This window comes from Tachypleus tridentatus, chromosome 13 (assembly GCF_004210375.1).
Source record: "Tachypleus tridentatus isolate NWPU-2018 chromosome 13, ASM421037v1, whole genome shotgun sequence".
In the NCBI taxonomy this organism is placed as follows: Eukaryota; Metazoa; Arthropoda; class Merostomata; order Xiphosura; family Limulidae; genus Tachypleus; species Tachypleus tridentatus.
The window spans coordinates 255,373,477-255,393,205 of NC_134837.1; the positions used below are offsets into that span (position 1 = coordinate 255,373,477).

Consider the following 19,729-nt stretch of genomic DNA (forward strand, 5'->3'; position numbering starts at 1 on the left):
ACCTAAATATTCAGTTAGAAACATTTGTCTCAAGAGTTAACTAATTTAACCACTTGCTGGATTTTAACATATTCCAACACAAAAGCCTCCTAGTGGGTAATTGCAAAAACACATGATTTTTTTTTAACTTCCTTTTTTCTTAAAACAAATAGTAAATAATGGTTGTACAAAGCTAAATATAATTATATATACGTATATAGAACTTATATTTGACTAATAGTAAATGCCAATTTCTATATCCATCTGTAAAAATTTCCAAAAATTCTGTGAAATTAGTATATTTCCACAAAACTGTATAGAATAATTATATCATCACAAGTATGGCATATTTTGCAGAAATAGTTTTGGTTAAAACTATACGTCTACTTTCAGGTCTAGCTTTGTAAAGGTTTTACATTATGTACACTCCTATATGGCCAAGTTCCTTATTGGTCACAGGTTGTATTCTCATTACTGTGAAAGCTTTGAGAAGCAGTAAAACTGAATACTTTCATTCTTGTGAACTTTTATACAGAAAATCATTGTGTAATGTTATGATCATTGATGCATGAAAGTCATTGGTACATCTCAATGTTTAAGCTGGATTAAAGGTACTAGCCTGAAAGTAAGATATATTGAAAAAATGATTTAACTTTGATGATATAACTGTGAAAACTGACTACATTTTCATTATGTTTCTTGTAAATTTAAAAAGTTGACATAACAAGTAATTACATTATAGCTTTCTTTAAAGTTGGCTTCATTAGCACTACTGGTCATAATGCGTAAAACAACTGATTAATTTTTTTTATTTTCATCATTATTTTGAATTTCTAAACTACAAACTGTTTAGAATTTTTAGCTTTGTATGTAAATCAGGTACTAACTTGAAATATCTTCTGACAAATCTCAAATTGCACTAATTAGAGCTTAAGTTATTATTAATAATGAGGGTACCCTCACTGATGGTTCAACAAATTATTTTATGACTTAACTCAGTTTGTTACATAGAACTGTCTTAATCAGAAGTCATTAACAAAGATGAAAAGCATCTGAGATGCAGGATATCAGTCATAAAGATCCAGTGGTTAATTTTCACACTAAAGTTACGGACTCGAGCATCATAGCTGATAACGTCTCTGAACCAAATGACAGAAATTAGTCATCGAATGACACAAACAAACACAAGGCATAAATTACCCTAATAATTATTTAATAATCAATGACATACTGAACTAGCAGTTCAAACTTATTATATCTTTACATGTTTGATACATATTATAAAGTCTCCTAATACTAAACACTGCATAAACATCTTCAGTGAAACCTGGAACATCTGAATCACCCAGGTTTTCACTAAAATATATTTCTGCTACAAACAATAGACCTTAAAAGGTAACACAAACCCTTTCACTCAATAATATGGAAAAAATAATATGGACGAAAACTGTCAAAGTTTGAAAACTCAGCGTAAAAGAGGGAAAAATGTGGAGTGTTATAGAAGGCCAGATGACGGCAAGTGGTCATTCAGAGAAGAAACATATTATGACAAACATGGATTTACATATTTTATTTAAGTTAAAATAAACTGTCTGCTAATTGTTTGACATTACTATTAATTACTGTGATAATTAACTTATTTTACACATTATAAAAAGCAAAGAATAACACATGGAATATGTTTCACAATAATTATGGATTATTACAAGTTGCTCATTACAATAACTGAGGCTGATGATGGATTTGTACTGCAATGACAAATCTGCTTGAAGATCTTAATGAATAACAATAAATCTCAGAGCCTTCAACACTTTTACATATATTCTAAAAAAATTAACATAATGTGGTTAGGTTTCATAAAATTCATGTCATTGATATTTGCATGCGAGTATTTTGCGATGGCAAGGGTAAAATCAGTATCGTGGTCAGATGATTTTTTTATCTCTTCAGTACACTAAGTATGAATTGAAAACAAGTCAGAATTATGATGTGTAGAGTGATAAAAAAAAATATATTAAGTTGTAGGCAGTTAAAAAAAAGGTAAAAATTAAAACATATTTTAGATACCGCATTTCTATCGAAAATTAAAAGAAATTGGCATGTGACTAAAAACACTTACAAATGCTTGATATACGAATATCAACTACAATGTTCAGATTACACACATTTTGTCTTATACAAGATGACAACTTCTTCTCTGGTGAACTTTAAATTGCAAATGTTGTGGTAGTATTTGGTATTGTCAACCTCAATGGTAACATATGATCAGTGATTCCAAAGATTTAGGCATAGCCATCTCCAAGTTAAGACTGCTGATCAGAGGGATAGTACCCAATTAGAAATACCCACAACCTCTATAGTTGACTCTTGACAAAATAGTAGGCTTAACTACCATAATAACACTCCCCCCAGCTGAAAGTGAGAAGCATGTTGATGGCTCAAATCTTCTTGGACTTCCAGATCCATAGCTAGCATGCTAAACATTTGGCTGTCCCCGGTCCAGTAAGCATATCTAATAGCATGATAATGCAGCATAAGGTAAACATAATTCTATTACATACAGACCATAATTTGCTATTTTTTTACAGTTTTCACATAAAATCTTAAAAAGCCACAAAGCAATACATTTTTTTTTGTCTAGGTAATAAATCATTCAATATACATCCAACAGTGAAGACAATAATTTGAGACTTATCACAATTTGTAGTCTTAAAAGAGTTAGAAAGTTTTATAAATTCCACACAAAGAAATGAAACTGATTACTTACACGTACGGGTGTCTTAACCTCAGAAATACGTTTATATACTGTACAAAAAACAAAAAGAAATACGTGCACTAGTCTCCAGTACTGGCAGAAGTACTGCTGTCATTAATGCAATGAATAGAAGAGTTCTGCACTTTAATTACTTCCAAGGTCATGTCTTCCTGTTCAGTGGTGCACACAACCATATCGTTGTGACCCACATTGGTGATAATTGGTTCTACAATAATGGATTCCGTAACTGGAAGAAAGGTGGTCACTGACAATGGAGGACAGGGAGCCGATTCTTTTGTTAAAGCCCCTGTAAATAACCAAACTTTAGAAACTAAATATCCAAGAACCTCTGAGCTAAGATTTAAAAGTATGAACTATTCATATTACCTTTTTAAAATTTCAGAAAAGGTAGAATACAGACAGACAAAAAGAAACGTTCATTATTCATTAAATAGAACAGAATAGAGAAAACCACGAGAAAAATTTAATATTCAATAGCAGATTTTTCATGAATTATTATACTACAAATTTGTGAAAATTCATAGGTTGGCATTATACACTTTTTATTACTAACCATTCAGGTAAAACTTCATGTTTTGCTAACACTTTGATAATTTTGTGAAAATATGTTGTCACCTGCTCTGTCAGTAGAAGAAATGAAAAATTATCTAAACAGCTGATGTTACAACTGGATATCTTTGACAAAACTATAGATTTGACAACACTGACCAATACTAATGGGCAAAGGTGATGACATACCTATCCTTTTACAGATGACACAATTGTCTTACCTGCTTGACTTAGCTGAATTAACAGATTAGTGTTTTGCTCCGATGTATGTTAAATCTTATGAGAGTTTCTAAAAGCTTATACATTAGCAAGTATGAAATTGAACTTTCTTGATGACAAATGAACCTAAAGTCAAGGGGGTCAAGGTTTTACTTTAAAACTTGTGCCTTTTAAAGATCTTGAAACATAGGCTAAATAAATAACTGGAAATTGCATGAGAACAATGATTCACTAATAATGTAAGCTTATTATACAGTTAACACATCTTCTGTAAGCAGTTTTTTTTTCATAATTAAATGTATCAAACAAATTGTTTGTTTGTTTTTTTGAATTTCACACAAAGCTACACAAGAGCTATCTGCACAAGCCGTCCCTAATACAGCAATGTAAGACTAGGTAGAAGGCAGCTAGTCATCACCACCCATTGCCACTTCTTGGGCTACTCTTTTACCAGTGAATATTGAGATTGACCAGCACATTATAATGCCCATGGGTGAAAGGGTAAGCATGTTTGGTGAAACAGGGATTTGAACCCACAATCCCCAGTTTATAAGTTGAGTGCCTTAACCACCTGGCCATGCTGGGCTCCAAATAAATTTATAAGAAGTAAAAAGTTAAAAATGAAAAGTATACCACTTAAGTCTTCGAATTTACAACACTAAAATCAAGGGTTTAATTCTCCTCAGTGGATAGAGCAGATCGCCTGATGTGGCTTTGCTACAACCAAACACATAAATGCACACTTAAAAAATAATCTTGCAGGTATATGTGGACACTAAATATGTAATGGTTGAACTAAAACTTCAAGTTAATTTACATAGTGTGACTGTATACATGACAGAGCTGAGATCTGGTTTATCAGTCTTTCGTATGTAATTGTTTTTTACAAACTATTTTAATACACTCACTTTCTGTGTTGTTAGCTGCCTGCTGTTGTAAGGTCACAGGACAGTCTTTATGATCTAGTAACATAGTCTTTAGCCTGGCAACTTCGTTCCTTAATGTAGCCACTTCATTCTAGAACAGTGTTTTACTTTCTTACAACCTGAGCAGCCTTTTAACTTTAAACACATATAAAAACATTAACAGAAATCCTTTTCACTTATGTGAGTAAACATAAACAGTGAATCAAAAGTATATAATTTAGTTAACTTGTATCAACTTATAAAAAGAGGTAAAAAAAGAAAAATTCGGTAAAGTTTTGTAAATTATAGTAGTGGTTTAGAAAGAATTCAGTTATTTCTGCTCAAAACCTATTTATGTAGTAATCAAAAAAACATAGACAACATTTAAATTATTTCTAAAAAACAGCATAAATAATTTTTGATCCCAATTTTAGCATATTATTTCACAACATAAAACAGCATTACATTTCAACTTCATTTTGAATAATGCATACTACTACTTTCAAAATGTGTTTCCTTTCTAGTATGTGGTGGTGATAAGGTATACTGTTGTATTCGTAAACGTCCTGCACTGAGGAACAAAAATGGCTGAACTTCAAACAACTGATTTTATAATACACATACATAGAGAGAAACATACCTGAAGTGCAGAATTAGTACTTGATAATTCCTTCGACTTTTTCTCTAGATCTTGAACCCACTGCTTCCTCCTCATTCGACATCTAGTTGCTGCAGCTCTGTAATGAAGTTGGAAATGACACAGACTATTATAACAATGACACAATCAACATTTGTACACTGTACTTTCATAACAAAAAAAAAAAAACTTGCAAAATACACTAGCATTAGCTACAGTATTTTTCTTTCATTCGTTATGAAATTCTATTCATTTCAGCTTAATTGGCTGAAAACGGACCATAGTGTTTGAAACTTACTGTTAATTAACTAGTAACCGACGTTTAAAATAGACGTCTCCATTAGTAACAATAGGTGATACTAAACATTTAATAAGAATACTGGATGCATCACATTTCAAGTTTCGTATTTCAGTGACCTCTAAAACCTCACTGTCCAGGTAGAAATCAAGGTCTCACATAAAAACTGATTTTGATTTTTAAAATTGACTGGCTTTGAAAGCTGTATAAAAATTTGATTCTCTTTTAAATGAACAGAATCTCCCAAGAAATAGAGATTTTAAAAAAACATTTTATTTTCTGTTGTTCTGAACTGTCTTGAATTTCCTGCAAAAAGTAGTTGGTAGTCAAAAAAATAACGTCAGAAGAAAAAGCGAAAACTGAAAATGAAACCCAACTCATAGAAATAACTCAAAGAATAATGCGAATAACACCCTTTCATGAACCCTGATCTTTCCCCTACCACCCTGATTTACAATACAGCACTCTAACCACTGGGATCTTATATTGATAGGTGTTTGAAAATATGAACCAAGCCAACATGCGAGGGGTAAAACAGGGAATGCTATCAAACTTGTGAAAATAAATAAAGGAAGGGGACCAGAGACTTTTAGTTAAGAAACAAATACAAAGACACAAGCTATTTTATAATAAAGAAATGTGGCAAGTTTACACATTATACATATTCAAATTTAGTTGGATAATAAAACTTTCATTCTAGCAACTTTGTGTGTCTAGAAAGTGTATAAATTTCAGAAGTTTGTTTTTTTTATTACAAATTAAGGCTTAGGGTAAGTATAATAGGGATCAATATTTTGTTTCTAAAATATTAAGTCCCATAAGCACTTATTTTATTGAAAAAAATATTTTATGATAAAACAACAACAGATTAGCCAGCCATAAGTAAATGCAGCAACACTAGTTGGTCAAATTACATTATGACAGATGAAGTGGAAAATACTACAAGAAAAAAAATATTATTACTAAATGAGATACAATACAAATATAGATGGCATACACAGTACATATGAGTACCAACAAATACAGTAGTTGAGTAAGGTATCACATTATGTTGAAATAACAAATAAGCAAACAGTGATCTATAAGAACATGGAAACATTTTTTACTGATGGTGGAACATACTATGTTTTGATAGAACACTGGCTTGTACTCTTCTGAATGAGACGGACGAATGTTTTATTGAAACATAGTATGTTCCACCATTAATAAAACTTTTTCTTATACTTAGGAATCATTGTTTGCCTTGCTATTATAATTAGTATCGTGAATAATATTTAACTGTATTTAATAATTTTCATGCCCATTTTCGAAACCAGTTGGCTTATATTATCCTAACACAGAAATGTGAATATAACTCATGAGAGTACAATAAAATAAAACTATGTATTCCAAAGATAAGTTGTAGTTATTTAACGTAAGAGGAGGAATTGTAGACCTGTTTCGTTCCAAAAACTTCCTTCGTTTCTCATCTGGATCTTCATCAAACTCTCTACGTTTCCTTCTATCAGAGATTGAGGGATTACTTGTTAGCACGTAATAACAAACACTATTTAATCTAATTCACAATGACTCACGGCTTTTTTTATAGTAAAATACGCTCCTTAAATGTAATAGTTTAAAAAAAATATTTTGTGCAACGTAAACAGAATTTTTGGCCATAGAAAAGAAATTATTATAAATTTGAAAGTAGACACTGAAATTCCCATGTGAACCTCACAGTCAAGCCAAAGACATTTCTATTATATAAAGCACCAATCACAGTACCCCTCGCCTCTTAACCATGCTAACTAATAGTGAGAACAGGAAGTTTGGATATAGTAACTTCATTTTGTGAAACACACGAATCAAATACTGAGAGTTGGTAACATTCATTTATATAAGAATAGTAAATATTATCCTCAGTTTTTAAAGCTCTCTTTTAGAGTAATAAACTGAAGTTAAACACGTAGAAACAGAATTGTAGGAGCTATGAAAACACACTGATTTAAACACAAACTGTATTTAACCTCAGTAAATAACCAGAAGAAAAATTAATGTTGTATTAGTTTTAATTTTTCTTTTACCTTACCCTGGTTTGTGATTAACCTGTTCCTGCATGACAGCTTCATTGTTTATAGGAGTTGCCAAAACCACAGGTTGAAGTCTAGTGTTTTCTGAGGGGTTCTTCCCCCTGGAACTTATAGTAGCAGCGTTTTGGCCTTGCATAATGGATTGTTTCAGTTTCTAAATTACATAACAGTATTTCATATGTGCATATGTGTCTATATAATACATACATATTGATAACAATGTACTATTACCTCACCAAAATATATTTCACAATTTAAATATTAAATAACAACATTTGTCACCCTATTTCAAAAGGGAAATGTTAAGAAAAAGCAGATAACAATGACAAATACAATAAACACAAGACTGCTAACTATAAGAGTTGTTACTAAGTTCATTTAGTGATATAATATTTAAATGATTATTTTTTTCAACAAGAATGTTGAAGTTAATTACTTTAAATGCAATAGTTATAACAAATTTCAATAGTAGCTCTGTATGAGTCATGCATTCTTTATGTAGTTTAATTTTGTAAACTAGGCTTTTGTTACATTGTTAACATCACATTACCCAAATATTCAGTACGTTTCTTGCCATCTTAATTAAGTATGGTAATATCATAGTGTCTCTTTGTAAAAAAAAAACATCCAAGGTCTCCGTCAGGCAATGTGTCGGAAAAAGTTAAGACATAAAAGATAGTTAGCAAATGAAAATATAAAGTGAGCTGTCATATGAGTAACTGGCCATAACAAGTGATTTCTACAGTGTCTTTCACAGCTGTATTGTAACAACAGAGATAGAAAAAATCTGTCTTATAATTTGGGTTCTAAAGTAACCAAACCAGCCTGTGTAGTCTTTCAGCAAAAAAGAGAGAATTATTTAAAGTTCTGGATACAACTGTGATAACCAATCAAAAAGGTGAGAAAATGTTATGTTAATGAATGTGAAGTTCAACTGTTTGACTGTTAGTTTATAAAACGAGTTTCACAGTTTGACAGAGAAAAGACGAATATTTTGTCTTGTCAAACATGTGGCCTTTGACGGAAAGGAGATAATTATTTAAAGTTGGAGATACAAGTGTGGTAACCTATGAAATAACGTAAGTAAATTTATCACAGATCATGTGGTAAGAAATATAGTAGTGGAAAATAAGTTTTCTTGTCAATTAGATTTCTAAAGTAACTGAATCAGCCTGTATGTACTTTAAAAAAAAAAAAAGAATTATTCAAGTTTTAGATACAGCTGTGATATCCTAGTGTCTAAACGAACTTTTGTACACAAATTTGATTTGTTTTAAAATTTTAAAATAAGGATTGTGGGTTGTCCATTTATTGTTAACAAATTATAGAGATCTATTGTAAAGAATCAAAGCCCATATAAAAAGCACTAATATTCTGTTATAACTCCATCTAATATTGTTGTACCCTACATGACAATAAGTTAATGACACATAGGTATTCTTTGTGTGTGTGTGTGTGTGTGTGTGTGTGAGAGAGAGATACATGTCACAATCTTCTTAACTAAGCAATATATTACTGTCAAAATTTATAACTATGTATTATCAAGTTAGTTTATATTCAGTTAATTGCCATACTAGTCCAAACTGGAAAAAATAATCTGATATTTACTTTAATGTTTCACAAGTCCGACTTCCATAGAATATTGGTAATACTTCTAAACAACACTGTGCATGTATATCAATCTCTCTAAGAGCATTAACCACACAAGAAAAAACTGTATTTTAATGCTGTGTATTTTGGTTTTGTTTAAATTAATTTATAAATTATACACACACACACATATATAAATAAAAGGTACCCACAAGTTTGGTTGTGGAATTGTTTTGTTCGATCGAAGATGAAGAGACTTTAGGAGATGATACCATCGTTCCACAGGAGAGTGGCTGGGTGGTTGTGCTAGGAGCTGGTGCTACTGGGACTACAGGAATTTGAACTGGCATTGAATGACCATCAGGAAACTTCAAAACCAGTTGGAAAACAGGTGCAGCAGTTGAAGAAGTAGTTGGCTGGAGTTATTAGAATTTATTTAATACATCAACCTTTCTTTTTCCAAAGGAAAAAATCCAAGAATCAAAATTGGATTCCTGGAGTTTTAAACTTTAAGTTAATGAAGTAACATGTACACAATTTACTTATCAAAAAACAAGTTTAAGAAATGTACATATAATGACTTACTGTTGCTGTAAATACAGACAAGAAACAGATAAAACTATGGCGTGTGTTTTCTAAGTGTGAGCACAAGGAATGTTTTTGAAATCATAATAATAATAAAAAGTTAATTACTGATGTTTTTCTTTCCACATTTCTCTTTAATTCGTCAGTTTAAGATTCAAACCACAGATTTCGACCATCATATTATAATGCACCCAAACCCAAAAATAAATGTGAAACTGAATCCTTGGATTTGTGCTAAATACTTGGAGACTCCAAGCCCCACAAGGAATGGATCGATCTAAAGTTTAGGTTGATGAGAGTAAACACAAGGAATTGGAGAAGCTGTGGCTTAGAGACGGTAAGAGTTATGGTTCAGTTATAAATGCGGAGAAGAAACATCTACATATTCTTATGGATGGAAACTGAATAAACTGCGTTTTAATACTCTATAACCCAATAAGCAACAATGATGATAAAAGCTATACACACAGAGATATATGAAACATAATTTCTCAACATCCATTTCCACTTCTTTCCTCATTGGCATAAAAATGCTTATGCACATTTATTCAAAATACAATTTTTAACAAGCCTAAAACAAATTCTTTATTCATTTTTATCATGACAACAAATTTATTTGTCATCTAGGAGCACAATGAAATTGGTTAAGATTCTTAAAGGAGGAAACAGACAAATGAAAATAAACTGACTCATTGAACATTTTTAAATATATTGCACTAGAGAAACAATTGGCTACACTCAAGAAAATATTGACAATTAGAGATCAAAATTACATCTTAAGAATGCTTACTAATTAAAACTTGTAACAGAAGGTTAGTGAAGCTATTTCAAGCTGTGTATGAGATTGTGATTGTCATTAATAATATTATATATGAAGAATTTGAATAATTAAAACAAATGTTAACAGAGTATACATTGGTGCATCAGAATAATGACAGTCAGTACCTTAACATGAATGGTAGGTAAGAAGGTGATGACAATTGGCTGCCTTCTTTCTAGTCAGTAGTTAAAATTTACAGTGGACAACAAATAGCCCCAAATCATTACCTTTGCCATAAATTTCAAATACAAACACAGGTTTCCAATGGTTTTGCAAAAACAGTAATCCTCTACACTGTGCCACTTACAGTGCTTGCATACATGTACTATTCTTTTAAGAGCAATTTTTATGTAACTAGTTTTTAAATGGAACTGCTTAAGAAATCAACAAATTAGAGGAAATCTTATTCACTTTCTACAGACACACACAACTACTATCTACAGAGGTGCTACTAATGTGCACCCTTTTGTTTCACTATATTCTATCTTCAAATCTTCACAGGCCTAACTTTCATCAAAACAATTTTCTGAAGGTTCTAATGCTACTACAAAACACAATAAGAGCTTAATTTCACAATAATTTCTACATGTTTTTGAATAAGTGATAGATTTTCCCTCCAAATACTAACTTTAACAATGCTAGCTGTGGTCACTCCCATAGTTCCAGGTGATCCTGATGTTGAGACTAAAGGTACCTGTGTATGATTCGATGGTGGTAGATTTTTTTTCACTCTAGTGACAACTGCTGTAGGCTGTCCCGTGACAGATGGCTTTGTAGTACTCGCAGGTGATGCCAAACTTCTAAGAAAAATAAACAAAAAATTACAATCAAATTTGGTTTCCAGTTCTAGCTATCACTATGTTCCAATACTATGTACTAAAACTTTGGTAATATTGTAACCTTTAACACTGAATTCTAGTTAAAATTAGACCTTCTGAACCATCAAGATTACCCACACCCTGAAGAAAAGTTTACTTCAGAGAAATGCTTCAAACACGATCCTTAGAGAAAAACAAAACATAAAAACTCAAGTGCAATAGCACTAATGACACAGCTTTTATTAGACAAACCTTTGCAATACTTTACAATCAGGCCAAATAATATGATAAACTCTTTCTTTTAAAAGCAATGATGTGTTTTTGATTTGAATCAAACAGATACTTCTGGTAACACTTCTTGTCACACTCAAACTTCTGTGTGATCAGAGTCAACTACCAGTAGAATGTTTCTCTACAAAACCCAAGAGTTGTATAAACCCTCAAGTTTACTGCTCAGCCACTAAAAAGGGACGTGTTACAGTTGATCTGAAAATAAAAGGTTTGTGACAGTTCAACCAACTCACTGAGCTGATCCCACCTTGCCACTTCAGGGAACTAGTAATATCTAATTAAACTGATTTTAGGGTAGAAGAGATAAGGTCTAACAAAAAAAAAAAAAAAGAATTATTTTGTAGGTTCTAGAGGTTATACAAACTAAATATGAAAATTATAAGCTGAAAATAACTATTCTCTCTTTCTCACATCCCTTATTTTGATTTTACACATTAACAGTTTCTATTCAATGGACATGCTTCTAGTAAAATGGCAAATTCAAAACTAAATGTACTAAAAATTACTGGGATTATAAATTCACAATTTTCAATTTCACACAGTGACACTGAATAGAACGTGTTAGAAAAACCCTGATGTATAACACACCTGGAAAGAAGTATTTATATAATCAAAACAATACTTAGAAAGAAATGTACCAGGAAATAATTAGGATATTTTTCTCAGGCATGATATTAAGAAAGATGACAAACTAGCAACTAATATGTACATAAAACTTATGGAATTATAATGGGAAGTTTATTCAGCTTACTGACAAGGGACTGGGAAATCGTTAAGAACATGCTAGTAATAACAAATAGAATAATTTTAACTTACACAGATGTAATAACAGGAGTTTGTACTACAGTTAACGGAAGGCTGTTCGTGGCCGTGCTAGTTGTTATGCTTTTGATGGAGATAGAGGTTGATTCAGTGGTTGAAGAAACTGTTACAATACTAGTACTAATATGCTCATCTTCACTGTCAGTTGTAGTTGATGACGGTTGAAAGTTTGTAGTGAAGGGCATAGTGTTGCTCAACTCATCCTGAACAGGTTCAGAAACGAGAGTGATAGAAGTTTCTTCTGTGGGTACCGTTCCACTAGTAGGCTCAGAGCTTGTCGATACCCTAACATCACTGTCAGATGCAGTCTGGGGTATAGAAGGAGTGTTGAGTGTGTCCACTTCTGTAAGAGTACTGGATGGAAGTGGCTTCTACCGAAACAAAATGTTCTTAATTAAGTACTCTTCAACTGGCAAGCTATAATAATTAGAAGATTAATTATAACATTCAACATTGAGAAAAAGATTCTGTATCACCATTGTAACATATAACAACTGCAGCTATAAAACTAAGGAGGAAATATTTCTTAAACTGAAATTCAGTAATCTGCACAGTTACCATTTAAAACAAATATATTTAACTTAAAAATTATGAAATAATAAAATACATTTGAGTTCAAAAGTTTTGTCTATTTTTAAGTTTGAAACAATGAAGTATCCAAATATTTTTTTAAAAAATTATACATACATAATTGCTTATTATAACATGAAATAAAGCAAGTATGTATCACTGAACTGGGCAAGTACTTTTCAAGTTTTTTTTCATATACAGATAAATTCAGTATTATCTTATGATAATCTACCTCTATGGTTTTTTTTACTTGTAATATCCCATAATACCTACAGCTACCTTATTCTTATAGGGCATTGTGTTTTTGTAAATATATAAAAAGCATGTCTTTTGTGTATAAAGACTCAAACATTCTCCTATTTAAGAAAGGAGTTCCAGCTACATTTATAACGTACATTATTTTTTTTATATTCCTAAAAGAGGAATTTGCAGAGGGCGCTTTAGATCCCCAAACTAAATTTATGTCTAGAAAAGAGAAAAAAGGTTAATTCTCTATCTAAGCTCCATGTCTCAGACCTACTGTTGGGCATTCTGATGTATTAACACTTAACTTTGTTACATACAGAAATAAAAAAATCAGGTATAAAATAAGAGAGTGATTTCAAAGTAAGGAAATTCTCACTAACATTCACTTAACAATTTGGACAAAGAACAAAGTTTTGTAGTAATAAGTGATGATGAGAAAACCCACTTGTAGAGAAAAACATATATGTAAAAACGGATGGTTTGGGTTGAAAAAATTTTTTATGTAGAGGAGCGAACAACGTTTCGACCTTCTTCGATCATCGTCAGGTTCACAAAGAGAGAAAGAGGTAACTGACCAATAGCTGACCACATGTTTGAAGGGGGTTGTGTAACTGAGTATAGGAATATAGAAGGCATGCTTCGATGTTTGATTATATTTATTAATATAGGTATAAAGGTGCTCCTTTGTTTTGGTTTATTTTGGGCTTGTGTTGTTGTATAAGTAAGGCTTCTTTAATTTTGCGTTTGTTTATGTTTGTTTCTTTATTTAGTATTTGGGTGTTTTCTATGGTTATGTTGTGTTTGTTTGATTTGTAGTGTTCAAAAATGTGGGAAGGTAACTTTTTGTGTTCTTTGAATCTGGTTTCCATTTTTCTACTCGTTTTCCAAGATAGAAGTTTTGCAGTTTCTTTTGCAGTGTAAAAATATTAAACTGATAACGTTAAAGTTAAAAGGGGTTAAAAAATGTCAGAAGTAAAATATTTTACAAAAATGTTTCACATAAAAGAATAGACACAAACAGTTAGTAAGAATTTAGAAAATAAAACCAAAAAAGCTGCAAGTATATTTCTAAAAAATTCAAAATGTTAACAGGTTTATTTTGCTGGTGTTTTTGCAAGATGGCCATATTTTTGTTATTAGGTTCTGTAAATGAAGACTATATTTAACTTGGATTAAGATCCAATTTTTTTTTATGAAGTTATTGGAGATGAACCTAAACTACAGAAACTTTAAAACATGTGAAGTCAAATTAATGTTGGTACTATTAGGTCACCATATTAGATTAAATGGGTTATACTGGACAAATAAGTTACATCTTATTCCTTACAACACAACAAAGGTGTTCCCAAACTCCCATCCACTCATGCCTAATTACACTTAAAATGAGTCTACGTTTCTTTTTAACAGCCAAATGTGCAACAGGTGTTCCTTTAAGTTCTTTTCTACAGCGATAAATGCTATATAATGAACGTTTATTAAAATAAAAAAAAAACGTCATGAAAGTTAACACATATAAACAACAAACTTTCTCGAAGGAAACTACATTTCACCAAAGGCAAATTGAGAATTACAAATATATTCGTGACAGTCTGGACACAGCAAGTTATACAACTGTCTTAACCGAACAGGAACTGACCATCAAAGTTTAATAACACTCAAATAAATAAGAACTGATTGTTATAGTTTATAGTGTCCACTAACTGACTAGGAACGTACTGCCATAGTTTAGAATACCCAGTTAACTGACAGAAACCAACTGTAATAATGTCTATTTAACTGCAAATGTATTGACTGTTATAGTTGTAATTCCAACTTGAAATAGGAACTGTCATAATTATAATGCCCATTTAACTGAATAGGAAATGACTGCCATAATTATAATGCCCATTTAACATTTAACTCAATAAGAATTGGCTGTCATAGCTAATAATGTCCACCTAATTGAATACGAACTGTCTCCCACAGTTTTGTTCACTTAGGTAAATAGGAACTGACTCTCATAGCTATAATGCTGACAACTGAAAGCATGGAATGTATTCAGTAGAATATCAAAATTTGAACCTTGGGTCTTCCACTCCATAACTCACTATGTTAACCAGTAGGACAAACCAGTCCCTTTTAGAAAGAGTAGTTTATATTAGTTTAAGACATCATATCTTTGAAATTTAGTAATGAAGATTTATAACACACTCTTTTACCAAAGATGAAATAATTCTTTACATAACAAAAGAAATGGTTTTATATCAGAACATCTTTGCTACATGCCTGATTTTATTTACAATTTCTAATTATAAATACTATTTGGCTGGCATATGTTTCCAAGTTTTTTGCATGGTATTTAAGTGACATCTTCTTTAGGAACAATTAAGAATCCAAACACCTATGAAGTGTGAAGGGTAAAAAAATGGGTGATGTCTGCTTTATTAACAAGTTTAGAAACAGTACAAAAACTCTACAGTGATTGTGTGAGCAAAGAACTTTCAGTTCACCCTCAGTTTTATTCATGCTTTCTATGCTAAATTTTCATATCTTCATTTTAAAGTATTTTTATGAACTTTCTCAATGAAAGAAGTCAAACATCTAGATTGTAGTCTTTCTGTTTTAGTTTATAAAAAAAACGTACTTCTGGAATGGTCAACTGTCCTGATGCAGCAGCCTGAGCAGCCCTACGAAACTGTTCTTCAAATGGATTCAAATCTTGAAACAGCCCCACTTCTTCACAGTTTAAAATAAATCTTGTTGGTGTGGGTGTTTGGTCTAATATAAAAAAACATAAAGCCAAACCTTAAAACAAAACTAAATTCCTCATAATTTAAAATACAGCATCCTTTAACTGAACTAAAACTAATAAAATAGTAACAGTAAATACTGCTGTTTAAGCTTGGTGGTAGCTGGTAAAATGACCCATTTAACAAGTGAGGCAAAAGTTGTTATAGAGTTGGTCCTAAAGAAAATATTTTGAAGATGATGGAAACCAAACAATTACTGTTTGTTTCAGAGTAACAGAAATTCAACCACATTCAAATTTAAACAGACATACATACAGTCATTCATCATGACAGGAAACCCACTTGAAGTAAAAATATATTATTAAAATGGCTGATATGGGTATTAGCACTCTAATTAAAATAAAGTGCAAAACAATGTTTTGACCTGAAGACGACCTAAGAAGGTCAAAATGTTGTTCTGTATTTCATTTTAATAAAAGTGCTAATACCCATACCAGCTGTCTTAAGAATACAGTCACTTTTCCCTGTAAATATTGCATATTTATGGCAATAAATGACATCTGTATGAAACATATCATAACTGTTTCTCACATGGTCATAATTCTGTTCTCACATAAAACTGTACTACAACTACCAGTGTCCCACCTAACATGTGCAATTACTACAATTTTTTGATGTAGGTAAGTGGTTTTTTACTTCCTCATAGTTTAGAAATTGATTCAAATTTAGCCAGACTAGTGGACAGTTCAGGTTACAGATATCCAAGTGAGTTGAAGTCTCCATTCAGAATTTAAAAAAAGATAGTACTGTAAAGTTTTGTTAGGGAATCAACTTGTCAAATGTGTCTTCCTGACTAACAGACTGGGCACTAAACAGAAATTACTACACAGTTAACAGTTGATTTTTCATCATTAATCATTCATTCATCATTAATGTACCTTTTTTCCAGTGTAATTTTTCTTATAAAAATTTGGATATTTTGAATGGAAATAACAGAATGCCTTCTTATCAGCATGATATTTCAGATTTTACTACTCAGATAACAGGATTGATATAACCAACAATTTCACAATTTTTTGACAAGTTTTCTAATGACCCAAAGTTTTACTGATTTGTTTTAAAAGCTTTTTCGTGTACTTGTTTGCATGGATTTACCTTTGTTATACACCTCAGCCACAAAAAATTATTATTTTTACAATAGAATCTTTAAATCATGGTATATCATTAACTTTAATTTTGATAAATTAATGCTGACTACATTTTAAACATTTATCATTTTGCATACTATACAGAAATATTTAGCACTCAAAAGTTTACTTAGCTTGTACCAGTAACTCAGAAGTTTCTCAGTTTTATTTACTGTACAATTAACTTCATTACATTAACAAGTAAACTAAACAAACCAACAAACGATGACTTCATGTACAGCCCACTGGTCAAGTTGAGTGACATATCGTGCTTTCTTTTATGAACAGTCAGGTGATCTTCATTTGCAAATCTCTGAAATAGCCCATTTTAACCATTAAATGTGTTAACACAGAAAAAAATATATTTACTACAAGAAGAAAAACTGTTTTTTGATAATAGAACCTTCATAAACATTACTATTTTGTAATGATGAGAACTAAAGGTTAAAAATATTCTACCCTATGGATTCGGTAAACTTACCACTGAAAAATTATAACATTTGTATACATTACTTACATTTGCCTTAGAACTTCTCAGTCTGGAACTTTTCCCCCTTTCAATTTCTATTAGTGATTCCCTTTGTTATCTTTATAAGAAATTCAAAGACATAAACAATGTATGCTACTTTGAACATCTCACATTCCTATGGCATGATGACCTTACAGAAGTTATGCCCTTGCTGTTAAACCTCAAACATGTCTATAAGTTACATGATTCAGTTTTTTCATATGAATCAAGCATAAACTTTATGTTTCAAAATAAGATAAAATCCAGATCTATTATAAGAATTAAAAAACAAATTTCTGTATTCATATATAAAACCTAGTAACAACTCTAATAGGTTTTAATTTTATGCAATACAAGTCAAAATCAGCAAAAGTAATGTAATTTACATCAATCTGATAATGAAATTTCAGCAAGACAATAATTAATCACAAGTTGATTTTTTTATTTTATTCAGCTGTAGAACCACATTCAACCAAAGTGTTGTCACCACAACAACTCTGTCTATTAAAAAAAGGCAAAATTAAAAATTTGAAAAATAGCTGTTGTGCCCAGTTAATTTTTTGCTTTGAAAAAAAACTATAGTTCGTAAACATAGCAAATGATATTTAAACTTTTTAAAACAGAAAAATTATATGACTGTTCTTATATCTACAGCTTTTAAACTAGCACTTAATTATTATTAAAACAGTTTAAGCACCTGTAAAATTTATTATAAGACAACTTCCCAAACATTTTTTTCCTATGCAATCCCATTTTAAGACAAAAATTTATGCCACCCTAGACAGCACCCAAAACACCACAGTCACAGGGTGATTTTCAAAGCTTTTAAAAACAAAACAAAATAATCCTCTCACATCCACAGATGGGTTAAAAACCCAGTTTGGGAATTGCTGATCTAAGAGACAGTTTGTTGTTGCCATGGTGATTGAAATATGTTAAAATTTGCTGTGCTGTATCAGATGGCGAGCTGACGTGGTGTCTGCGGTTGCATCAAATAGTGTCTGGTCTGATCAACGAAAAATACAAGGAGCATAAACCAGTTTTTCATGCATTTTTATTTTATTAAATTGGAATATCATTACCAATAATAGTGAATGTCAAACTACTTTAAACAATCTATAAATCTAATTCTTACATGTGTGACTACACAAAACATACAAACACACACATGCTGAGGCAAAAGTTTCCGGCACATTCTGCAATTTACCTATTCAAAAAAGACGTTCCCTAACATCGTTTCTTATGTGGATAAATGAACTAATTTTAAACAAGAATCTCATCACTCAATTTCATTATTCGATTCATGCATAAAGATTAAAAAAAGGAAAGTTAATTTCATTTGTTCACTTGTGGTAAGAGTCATACAATTTGTAAAACTTAAGTTTGATGTGGGTGACTTGTTATTACCGCCAACTTTGATTTAATCAAAGAATTCTATTCTCACTAACACATTATATTCCCAAGTAGAAAGTTGAAGATATCAACCAGCACTTGGTTAGAGGCACTTTTATTGGGACTCCATCCAAGTTGATAAAATTATAAATAGGAACTTTTTAATGTAGGCTATAAGCACCATAGCACTATATAGAAAAAATAAAATCAGTTCTGTAATGTTTGTAAAATAACATACACGTGCTGATAAACAACAAAAACCATGCGAAAGTAACTCCTTAATTCAATCAAGTTAAACATTAATTAATATGTCGTTTATTATGATAAAGGTATGTTAATACATCTTACACGTTATTATTTTCATTTTTAGTCGTTTTATAAAGATACAACGACCAAAAATGATGGGACAAATACAATAGTTAGTTGTTCAATAATGTTAAGAGATCATTATTCAATAAGCGTATACCTGATGTAACATTACCTAGCATAACACAATTCAAGTGTGAAGATAACTTGTATAGATATGAGTACTGCTGAAGGGTTAGTCAAATATATTTAAAATTGAAATAATAGCAGAATAATCTAAACCAGGTTAGCAGCAAAACAAAGATAATTTTTATGTTTTAAGGACATCAAAGTACCACAGAACAACAGACTTAAAGTCAACACTGGAACCCACTTAACATCCAACATGGCAGTTTTGTTAAAGAGTGGCTGCTTGTGTGTTTTTTATAACCTT

At 31.1% G+C, this 19,729-nt stretch overlaps 1 protein-coding gene across 6 annotated transcripts in view; it reads right to left on the minus strand.

The window, feature by feature from the left end:
- LOC143240864 (cyclic AMP-dependent transcription factor ATF-2-like) overlaps positions 1–19,729 on the minus strand; it is a 33,439-nt gene that overhangs the window by 5,219 nt on the left and 8,491 nt on the right. The window contains exons 3-13 of one of the 6 annotated variants that reach the window (XR_013022008.1): positions 17,608–17,677; positions 17,307–17,403; positions 15,798–15,931; positions 12,353–12,729; positions 11,056–11,227; positions 9,235–9,438; positions 7,432–7,586; positions 6,799–6,864; positions 5,069–5,165; positions 4,432–4,540; positions 2,747–3,041 (exon numbers count right to left, since the gene is read on the minus strand). Coding sequence is in view for 4 of the 6 variants with exons in the window: in XM_076484066.1 (XP_076340181.1) it covers positions 2,815–3,041; positions 4,432–4,540; positions 5,069–5,165; positions 6,799–6,864; positions 7,432–7,586; positions 9,235–9,438; positions 11,056–11,227; positions 12,353–12,729; positions 15,798–15,931; positions 17,307–17,403 (1,638 nt within the window). In the remaining 2 variants the exon portion in view is untranslated. Of the gene's footprint in view, positions 1–1,534; positions 3,042–4,431; positions 4,541–5,068; positions 5,166–6,798; positions 6,865–7,431; positions 7,587–9,234; positions 9,439–11,055; positions 11,228–12,352; positions 12,730–15,797; positions 15,932–17,306; positions 17,404–17,607; positions 17,678–19,729 lie in introns of those variants that run through there. The other 5 variants (XM_076484069.1, XM_076484068.1, XR_013022007.1 and 2 more) reach the window with 5 other exon arrangements.